Source organism: Chelonoidis abingdonii, chromosome 25 (assembly GCF_003597395.2).
Source record: "Chelonoidis abingdonii isolate Lonesome George chromosome 25, CheloAbing_2.0, whole genome shotgun sequence".
In the NCBI taxonomy this organism is placed as follows: domain Eukaryota; kingdom Metazoa; phylum Chordata; order Testudines; family Testudinidae; genus Chelonoidis; species Chelonoidis abingdonii.
In genome coordinates, this window is record NC_133793.1 from 19,140,955 (window position 1) to 19,152,331 (window position 11,377).

Genomic DNA, 11,377 nt, shown 5'->3' on the forward strand with positions numbered 1-11,377 from the left:
AGGGGTTGCTCATGACCTGCTGAAGCTGAATGGGTGAATAGGTTTTTCTATCTGGGTAGTTGTTTGACAGCACAAGTTTCTATATCTGAAGAAGTCACACATCTGATGGCTCTTGTGCCAATGACATTTCAGCATCTTCAAAGCCATCTATTTGGGAGGCAGAATGTCTATGTGAGAACTAAGAGACAAGTATTCAATATGGTAGTGATGACAACTCTGTTATATGGAGCAGAAACATATTAATTAGAAACAGCTGAGAAGATGAAATTAAGCAGTTGTCAGTGTCAAAAGTTATGACATATCCTTGTCATCCATTGATTTGATTTTGTCATAAACAGGGAGATACTTAAATGATCCCAGCAAGTTGCAGTCTTGTATTAGCTGAGAAGAAGACGACTGCAATGGTGGGGGTATGCACAATGTTCAGAAGACCGTATGCTTTTACAGAAAGTTTAAAGAGTTGAGGTAGAAGGAAGTAGAGCATGAGTGCAACCATGAATGAGATTAAAAGATGCAATTTTGTCGGATTTCAGAAACCTAAATCATCCCATCCTGACTCTTGTGAAAGGAAGAAGACTTGGAATGGACCATTCATGATGGAAACCCATTCCATGTGCCCCCGTGGCTGGGTTAGAGCCATGTGTTTCTGCTGTTGCTGATGTGCTGATGACTTGACAAAGTAAAAGAGCTTCAGAGACACTGACAAAACCCTGCCCCAAAATACCTTATAGACCAAGTTGCTACTGTTGCGGACAGTTGTTAAGGCTCCTAAGTTCTTATGGCTGCTGAGCACTGCTGTTCTTGGAGCTCCAGTGTCAGCTGCACGAGCAGGGAACGCAGCTTACCGATTCAGCAGAAATCAATGTTATTCATAAAGAAAAAACACAGGCTTGGTTTTGTGGTGAAGGCCTTTGGCCTGGTTTATTGTCGGCAAAGCACAGTACTAGCGCCCTGTCCAAGGGGTCACAGGGACACTAACACGTGTATTTCTGTGACAAGATAGGACACTATGGTCCTGTCCCTCGGGCCGATACAAAGATGCCCCTCATAAGAATTCTCCTTTTATACTTTCATACAAACAAGTGCCATACCACTCTCCAGATGATGTTAATTACCACTCTTGTCCTCTTACCTGCTAGTTAGAACAAAACATCCTCACCCATTATTCTTATCTTTACGAGGAGTCGGTGTGTTGTTTTACTATCTCTCAGTGATACGTTTACATAGTTACTCGAGAGAGTTGTGTGGTTTTGTACCATCCTTTCTGGTCAGGAATGGGCTTACCTGGTGCACTGCTATTCTGTTAAAGCCCGGCCTACCCTGGTTCCCAGACTTTGGTTAATACAGTTACTTAGGCTTAGGTTTCCAGCAAGGCCTATGGCACAAAGATTAAAGCACTTTCCTGAGAGATAGGAGACCTCACTTCAAATCTCTGCTCTACATCAGATCGAGAAGGAATTGCATGAGGATGTCCCATGATCCAGGTGAATTCCTTAACCACTAGGTTAAAAGCAACAGTGAGTCCTGTGGCACCTTACAGACAAACTGGAGCATAAGCTTTCATGGATGAATATCCACTTTGTCAGACGCATATGGGGAGGCACTAAGTTGCCCGGTGCTACTTTGTGACTTTTACTTGTGGTGTTGTTTGTTTGTTTTGCCCTGGATTAAACAATTTGTTTTTTTTTTCTAATTCACAAATAATATTGGGTCAACCAAACTGCATTTTTCAGTGAATAAACAACTTGTCTGAAAAATTTTACCCAGTTGTATTCAGAAAAGCTCCTCCTTCGTCTCATCTCCTGTTCTTTACTGGCATCTTATACAGTCTATTTGCTCCTTTCTCATTCCTTAACGTGTGTATCCAGCTGTTAGTGATTATTTAAGGATGGCTGGCCAGTCCCCATTCATTTTCCTCCACTGCACTCTTGTGGTAATTATACATTAAGACTAGGACCTTCAAAGGAGTCTAAGGGAGAGGAAATATGCTGCTGTTTGCGCATCTATCTCCTTTAGCTGCTTTGAGAATCTCAGCCTAAACACATGCCTTTTTAATTGACTGTCACTGAGATTGGGTACCTAAATCACTTGGATGCATATGATAACCCAAGCCTCAATGCCCTCATTTTTAGGTACTGTAGACCATTGCTTAAGGGCTGACCCAGCACAATGTTACTGAAAGCTTGTTACAGAGAGTGAACTTCAGGATTTGTCCCGGGGGAACAAGACAGCATTTAAACAGCTCTCAAGAATCAGTATCTAGTCTTGAAGTCAGCTAAGGAAAAGCTCTTTTCTTCACTCCCACTGATAACCCTACACACCTTGAGGGATTTCACTGCTCCGGTAAAGAATATTGGATCTCCTTGGATGCTGCATTCCAGAGACAGATGGACAGACTAGACAGACAAATCAATAAGGAATTAGATAGACTAAGAAAAGAGAAAATCACAGGTCAGAATGATCTCACCATACTTATGATCTGTGCTTAAAAGGCAGGTGAGTTGATTCACATTTTTAATTCTTTTTAATTTTTGTATCTTTTTCTTTCAAAGGACCAGAATCGGCCCCTCTTATTTTGGGGTGAGTCTCTGAAGAGTCCCATTGACTTCTGCCTGGCTGCAGCCGTCTGCTCACAAAGACTTGGTTACAGAACAGGGGCCATAGCTGGCGAAACTGATTTACTTGAATCACCCAGCTCTCTCTTCCTCTCTCTTTCTTAAGGCAGCACTGAGATAGCTGAGAGCAGGTGTAGGGGGGGGGAGGGAAAGGTCAGGGGAATGGCACTCTCTGGAAAATGCCCTTGGAATTGAATTTGTCTGTGCACAGAATCTGCCTGTGTTGACAGGCAGATTCTAGTACAAGATCCATCTCTTTGCTTAGGCATTTGTCTCATGAGCTGATAATAGAGGAAAGGTTCAGTTTCTCTCTAGGGTTGTATGGGGATAAACATAATTTTGACATTGGACAGAACATTGATTTCGTTACCTTTTCCATTAATAACTGATGTCAAAATAGTGATTCATTTCCAGGAGGGCAGGATAACTTCTCTACTGTCTCTACAGCCTGATATTTAGACGTGCAGAAAGCTGAATCAATAATCCTACTGAGTCAGAGTTTAAGTGACTTAGGAGCAAATATTCCCTTCATTTTCTATCAGGCCCCTCTTTCGAAAATTATGTCACTATGTTTGCTGGTCACATTCATTAATGTTTGCTGGTCACATTCATTTCTTCTTGATACTGACTCGCATGACCTTATAAACAAACTAGAGAACTACAACCTAGATGCAGCTACTATAAGGTGGGTGCATAGCTGGTTGGAAAACAATCCCCAGAGTTTAGTTATCAGTGGTTCACAGTCATGTTGGAAGGGCATAAAAAGTTGGGTCCTGAAGAGATCAGTTCTGGGTCGATTCTGTTCAATATCTTCCTCAATGATTTAGATAATGGCATAGAGAGGACACATGAAGTTTGCAGATGATACAAAGCTGGAAGGGGTTGGAAGTGGATTGGGGGATAGGATTATAATTGAAAATGATCTGGACAAACTGGTCTGAAGTAAATAGAATGAAATTCAGTAAGGACAAATACAAAGTACTCCACTTACGAAGGAACAATCAGTTGCACACATACAAAAAAGGAAATGCCTGCCTACGAAGGAGAACTGTGGAAAGGGATCTGGAGGCCATAGGGGACCATAAGAGCAGGTTGGACAAACACCTGCCAGGGATGGTATAGATAATACTTAGCCCTGCCATGAATGCAGCGGACTGGACTAGATGACTAGATGACTCTTGAGGTCCCTTTCAGTTCTATGATTCTATGATTCTTCTTCTTTTTGAAAAATCCTAATGATTTTAATAGGTAAGAATCCAATTATACACTACAGATATTAAATAGTGTTTTCAACAAAATAGTCTAGAACAACTGATAGACTGTAATGGAGAGGGAGATTATTTATATAGATTTGGCCAGATATCCAACTGTTGTCAGTTGGCCACAGTTTCGTTGCAGCCAATCTGCCAGATCCCATGCTGCTGTAATGCAGCTGTAGCTCTATTGAAGTCATAAGGCCAGATTGCAGAGAGAGAATAAATTCCTCTATAGCCTGATGGCTTGAACACTCACCCCACATGCAGAAGACCAAGTATCCAGTAACCCTGCACTGCCTCTTTTATGATGTATCCACAGAGGTACAGCTTCAAGAGGAGAGAAGGAGGGAAACCCACATCAGACTAACCCTTAGAGTTGAACAGGGTATTTGTGAATACCTGTAGGACCTGATTCTGGGACTTACGCATGTAAAGTGGCAGTTAGGTCCCAAGTCCTTTTGTGTATCCAGCTCAATTTGTTTATTTAAAACACACAAATACCATCTGGTGTCACCCCCTGCCCCTCTCTCAATTTAGTCTACATATTTTACAGAATGGAATAGGACTCTCTTTACATTCAGCCTCCATAATAAGTGTTAATCTCATTTTTTTCTGGTCTTCCAGGTAACAGATTTCCTGAATGCATGAAAATGAAAAATCAAACCACAGTGACTGAATTTATCCTCCTGGGACTTTCCAGTGACCCACAGATGCAGATTTTGCTCTTCTTGGTGTTTTTAGTTATTTACCTAATCACTCTGGGTAGTAATATAGTGATCATGGTGGTGATAAGAGCTGATTCTCACCTTCACACCCCTATGTACTTCTTTCTCTTCCATTTATCTTGTCTTGATATCTGCTATTCCTCAGTCACGATGCCTAAAATGCTGATGAACTTCCTAGCGGAGCACAAAACTATTTCTGTGAATGGCTGCATTGCCCAGATGTTTCTTTTTATCCTCTCAGTTGGTACTGAAGGTTTCATTCTCTCAGCCATGGCTTATGACCGCTATGCTGCCATCTGTGACCCATTGCGTTACATGGAGAGAATGAGCAAAGGAATCTGCATTCAGCTGGTGAGTGGGGCATGGGCAATAGGTTTCTTCCATGCCCTGCTTAACACTGTTTTTACCTCCAAGTTGCATTTCTGTGGGCCCAATCAAATCAATCATTTCAGCTGTGAGCTCCCTCCTCTGTTACAGCTGTCCTGCACTGAGACCTTTGCCAATCAAGTGGTGCTTCTTACTTCTGCTTTGGTATTTGGGTTGAGCTCCTTCCTCCTCACCCTGATCTCCTACATTCACATCATCTCCACCATCCTGAGGATACGCTCTGCTGAGGGCAGGCATAAAGCCTTCTCCACCTGCAGCTCCCACCTTATTGTGGTTGGGTTGCTGTACATGACAGGTTTTCTCCAGTACACAAAACCCATCTCTGTCTTCTCTGTGGTGCTGGATGAAATATTCTCCATCCAGTACAGCATCTTGACCCCCATGTTAAACCCCATAGTCTACAGCCTGAAAAACAAAGAGGTGAAAACAGCTCTAAGGAATATATTGGGGAAATTCAGGTTTCTCAATTAGTGTTGATTCTCTCTTCTTTTTTTTAAGTCAGAGAGCAGAGATTTGTGGGGAACTAGTGTATGGGACATTCTCAACTCAGATAACTTAATGACACTTTGAGCCAAATCTTCCATTGGTCTAAATCAGTGCAGATCCATTGAAGTCAATTGGCCAGATCCCCAGAGTGTGTAAATCAGCATAGCTCCATTGGAACCAATGGGTGCTGGAGTTAGACTCACAAAGAGTCTTGAACAGGAGAAACTGAGAGGTATCCAATAACACAATGGCCAGGGCATGTACATGGGAGGAGACAGATCTCTGTTTCAATCATTTCTCCTCCTCAGACAGTTGAAGCGGGGGTCTCCTACATCTGAGATGACTACCACTGGGATAAAAGTTATGCCAGAGCTCTTATTCCTAATTCTGTATCCCTGTTTGAACAAAATCAAATGGATATAACTGGTCATGAACAAATTCAGGTGGAAATTAGAGAAAAGTTTCTCACCCTCAGAAGGGTAAAGTTCTGAAACAACCTTCCAATAGGAGCTGTAGGGATGCACAGCTTCATTAGTTTTAAGAAAGTGTTGGATAAATTTATGGTAGTGTGATGGTGTGGGGTGCGCTCACCAACCCTGGGCCTCACTTCTGGTTTATGACTTATATTCCTAAAGGACATGCTTCAGCGTTTCAGCCGGACACCACAGTTCATGAAGGAATCTTGCATCCTCCCACTAATAGGTATTCTGGGAGGGTTTTTTTCTTTCCTTCCTCTGAAGAATCAGGGATGGCCACAGTTGGAGATAGGATCTTGGATGGGATGGGCCAAGGCTCGAGGTGGTACTAAGTTTTCTCTCTCTCAGATGTTTGCCTACACTGTTCTTGCTCACGTAGTCAGGGACTAACTGATTGACAATTAGCTAAGGACACAAAAACTAACTTCATTTTTTTTAAGTACATCAGAAGCAGGAAGCCAGACAAAGAATCAGTGGGGCCACTGGACAATTAAGATGCTAAAGGAGCACTCAAGAAAGACATTGGTGTTGTGGAGAAGCTAAATGAAGTCTTTGCAAAAATCTTCTCTGCAGAGGATGGGAGGGAGATCCCTTCATTTTAGGTGATAACTTAAAGGAACTGTCCCATACTGAGCTGTCAGTAGAGGAGGTTTTGGAACAAATTGATAAATTACACAGTAATTATTCATGAGGACCAGATGGTATTCATCCAAGAGTCCTGAAGAAACTCAGATATGAAATTGCAGAATTCCTTCTTTTCCTTATTGTCATGAAATCTATCATTTCACAAGCACTTTCTCCCAAAATTGCCTTCCACCTTCAGATTTGCATCTACTTCCTCCCTGTTGTTTAGAATCAAGTGTTAAATGGCCACACAGCCACACCTTTCACCCCCACTCTGACCCCTGCCCCCCAGCTAAGCCCCTTACTCTCACTCTGGCCCAACCTGCCTAGCTAGGTTTTGCAGTCCTGAGGTCCCAAATGGGGCCATTGCAGAGTAATAGGTCACACCCATAGACTCTTATTGTATACGTGTGGGGGGGTTTTGTTTGGTTTTGTGTTTTCAGAAAACCTAAAAAGCCATTTGCACTGAAAACACTCAGTTCAGCCTACATGAGCAATGAAGGTTTACCCTGGTTGTTAGATCAAGTTTGGGATTTTAAAGGATTGTAAGGGAGGTGCCCAAGTCCTATTAATTCTCCCAATGACTTTAACACCATAAACCAGACCAAGACACTTATTTCTATTTTTTTGAAGGTAAAACCCCCATGGGTTCAGAACCCAGGTCTGCAGAGGTATTAGACACTTAACCACTCCAAAATGCTACACAGCAGCACTAGTAACCAGCCTGCACTCCATATACCATGACCTGCTGTGGAGACAGATTATGGGAAGTTCAACATTAAGGGTTTGATAGGCAGCAGCCCCATCTCCTTGCCCTATATAAACTCAATGGTGCTCTGGAATTGTCCGAGCAACAGCATGGATCTTCTGTAGTTGCTCTGACTGTTCTGGCTCTATGTTCTTGAACTCCTGGCTTGACTGTGGCTTGTTTTTGGACTTTGCCTTCTGACTCAGACTCTGAAACGTAACTTGGACTCTGATACTCGGTATTGACCCTGGCTTGGAACCTGACTATGAACTCCTTGGCTACTTGGAGACTCAGGTTTGCCCCTTGTCCCTGACTGCCCTTTTTGAGTTCCTGATATTGATAGTCTTCCAAAGATAGTCCATGGAACTGGGGAGCATGGTGGAGTAGTCTCATAGGTCTGCTTGCCTTTAGTATTTCAGTGCCTTATCTTCCTACTGTATTTAGCTGATTTTCATTATTATTCAGATGCTAATCGCAAGAAAAACCTACAGGTCTGTATCCTGTAAGATATTTAGCTGAAGCATTAGTTAGCAGAGAGTATGGTCAAGAAGTAGGCTGTAACCTTAGGCACAGAGCAACCGTTACTTTAGATTGCGGAAAGAAGAAGAGAGCTTTGCTCAATGGCAGGAGTTAGAAATGGTCCAGTAAGTGTTGCCACAAGGGAACGACGGAAGTATATTACTGCAAAATCTGCTTAAGCAAGTGGTGATGGGGTGGCTTTGGTCCATGAGCTGAAATGGGTTGTTACATGTATTAATATACTAAATATAGAAAAAGACTTTTAGCCTTCCTCACTTTATCCCTACATGTTCTGACCTCACTAAGGTAGCTTCCCTTGCTAATCCCACCTTTCTTCCACTCCTTGTAGGCTTTCTGCTTTTTCTTAATCACCTCTCTGAGATGCTTGCTCATCCAGCTCGGTCTACACCTCCTGCCTGTGGTCTTTTTCCCCTTTCTTGGGATGCAGGCAAGTTTCTGCAGCTTAGACTTAAAGTGATCCCAGGCCTCCTCCGCATTTAGATCCACAAGTTCTGCAGTCCCATCCACTTCCCTGACTAATTTTCTTAACTCTGTAAAGTTAGCCCGTTTGAAATCGAAAACCCTAATCCCAGATCTAGTTTTGTTTATCCTTCCATCTAGTTTGAACTGAATTGCATCCCAGTCTGTGGATGGTAGGAGGGAGAGATCTATCCCTTGGGAGAAGCTAGAATGATGGCTTATGAGAATGAAGATAATGGATAATATTTCAGGTTATTTGCAAGGAATGGTGTGAGAATATGGATGTGCAGATGTACGTTCTGTAGTCTATCTACCTACCTTACTAAATTAAAGTGTTCGTGACTTTGCTAAATATAATAATGAACTATTTGTAAATATAGAAGAGTTCCTATAGTGTGACTGTTGCAACTGTGCACATTGGGGTTCCCATCCATATAGTAAATTTAATAATATTGGTTATAGGACAAGAAACTATCAACCCTCAAAGAGAGAACTAGGAATTCTCAAATGATCAATATAATTAATATATAACCTACAGAACAGAGTATAGAGTGATTTGGGTATATTCTAAGGGTCCAGTCAGAGTTTGTGTGATGAAGTGGGAATTTTCTGAAATAATGTAATGAATGACATTCAAGACAGTTATGTGACTAGGGATTGCTACCCAGTGGATGCAAAGGGTTAAAATTGTCTAGCCAATGTACTTTTTTAATACTCAAATCCTTAGGTTTGATCTCAACTTTTACTCAGACCTTACTCCACATAAAAATCCCACTGACTGAGTGAAAATTGCATTTCAATGCATGTTTGGTGCTTAACTCCCTTAGGCTCCTTTGAAAATCCCAGCCTCTATTGCTTTACATACACAAATCATAACTACACTCTTCTCAGGCAGACCTTAAGGCGAACAACAAAACAGGGAAGAACAAAGTCAAGTTTCCTGAGAAAGCACCATGGGTGTTTCTCCTTTATAACAAACTACAGCACTTTTCCTAATGAAATGGAAACTGCAGGTGTGATTTCTAGAAGTGCCTAAATGATTTAGAGCATGAGTCAATGGGCTTTGGTTGACCAAGCTGCCTAAAAGAGGAGATGGTGTTCCTTCTTCTTTGAGCAAGGGGTTATACTAGATGACCACCTAAAGTCCCTTCCAATCCTGATGTTCTATGAACTGGAAGGGACTTGGAGAGGTAATCTAGTCTAGTCTCCTGCACTTATGACAGGGCTAAGTATTACCTAGACCATCCTTGACAGGTGTTTCTCCAACCTGCTCTTAAAAATCTCCAATGATGGGAATTCCACAGCCTCCCTAGGCAATTTATTCCAGTGCTTAACCACTCTGACAGTTAGCAAGTTTTTTCTAAAGTCCAACCTAAACCGCCCTTGCTGCTATTTAAGCTTGTTGTGTCTAATCCTTTCCTCAGATGTTAAGAACAATTTTTCTCCCTCCTCCTCGTAACAACCTTTTATGTACTTGAAAACTGTTAACATGTCCCCTCTCAGTCTTCTCTTCTCCAGACTAAACAAACCCATTCTTTTCAAATCTTCCCTCATAGGTCATGTTTTCTAGACCTTTAATCGCTTTTGTTGCTCTTCTTTGGACTTCCTCTAATTTGTCCACATCTTTCCTGAAATGTGGTGCCCAGAACTGGACACAATACTCCAGTTCAGGTCTAATCAGCGTGGAGTAGAGCGGAAGAATTACTTCTCGTGTCTTGTTTACAACACTCCTATTAATACATCCCAGAATGGTGTGTGCTTTTTTTGCAACAGTGTTACACTGACCCATATTTAGTTTGGGATCCGCTATGACCCCCAGATCCCTTTCTGCAGTACTCCTTCCTAGGCAGTCATTTCCCATTTTGTACATGTGCAATTGATTGTTCCTTCCTAAGTGGGGTATTTTGCATTTGTCCTTATTGAATTTCATCCTTTTTATTTCAGACAATTTCTCCAGTCTATCCAGATCATTTTTAATTATAATCCTATCCCCCAAAGCATTTGCAACCCCTCCCAGAGGTACAATCCACGAACTTTATAAGTGTACTCTCTATGTCATTATCTATATCTTTGATGAAGATATTGAACAGAACCCCACCCAGAACTGATCCCTGTGAGACCCCGCTTATTATATCCTTCCAGCATGATTGTGAACCACTGAAAACTACTCAGGGAATTATTTTCCAACCACTTATGCACCCACTTTATAGTAGCTCCATCTAGGTTGTATTTCCCTAGTTTGTTTATGAGAGCCACATGAGACAGTATCAAAATCATATGTAGTCTATTTACTCTTTTTTTCCCATCAGCGAAGTTTAAAGCTATTCCCGTGTTGTCATATTATGGTAAATATATATTATGGTTTGATCTTCAAAGAAGTGTAGGGGACATTAAATAATTTGCTTTTAGGATGTCTAGCTCCTTCTGACTGTTGCTGAGATTGGGTACGTAAATTCAGTGATAATCCAAGTCTCATTGCTCTCATTTTCAGGCATTACAGAGCATTGCTTGAGTGCTGACCCAGCCCAGTGCTACTGGGAGTTGTTACAGAGAATGAACTTCAGGGATCCTGTCCCGAGAGGAACAAAAGAGCATTTAAACCATTCTCAGGAAATCAGCTTTTAGTCTTGGAGGTAGTTCAAGAAAGGCTTTTTGCTCCCCTCCCCCAGATAACCCTACACACCTTGAGTAGTTTCAATGCTCCTAGTAACAGGTCCAAGAGTCACATCCATAGACCTATTAGGTGTCTTGAGACATTTTATTCCTGATGCAGCTAGACAGACTAGATAGTCAAATCAATAAGTAGGTAGGTAGACTAAAAACAGAGAAAATCACAGGTCAGAATGATCTCACCATATTTATGATCTACTTCTAAAAGGCAGGTGAGTTGATTCATACACTTATTCACTTGAATCTTTCAATTTCAAAGGACTAGGTTCTCCTCCACTTATCTAGGTGTGGGTTTCTCTGCAGAGTCCCATTGACTTCTGCCGGGATGCAACCCTCTGCTCACACTGTCAGTCACAGCACAAGAGCCATGGCTGGCAACCCAGCTACTATA

The 11,377-nt window shown here is 41.9% G+C and overlaps 1 protein-coding gene across 1 annotated transcript; it reads left to right on the forward strand.

Moving 5' to 3' along the window:
* Nucleotides 1-4,515: 4,515 nt before the first annotated feature.
* On the forward strand, nucleotides 4,516-5,486 carry LOC116833914 (olfactory receptor 5V1-like). Its single transcript, XM_032795686.2, has one exon. It carries the CDS (start codon nucleotides 4,516-4,518, stop codon nucleotides 5,452-5,454), a length of 939 nt encoding a protein of 312 aa, XP_032651577.1. The 3' UTR covers nucleotides 5,455-5,486.
* The last annotated feature ends 5,891 nt before the right edge of the window (nucleotides 5,487-11,377 follow it).

Coding starts and splice junctions, on each gene's coding strand:
- LOC116833914 (XM_032795686.2), top strand. CDS start 4,516: ATGAAAATGAAAAATCAAACCACAGTGACTGAATTTATCCTCCTGGGA.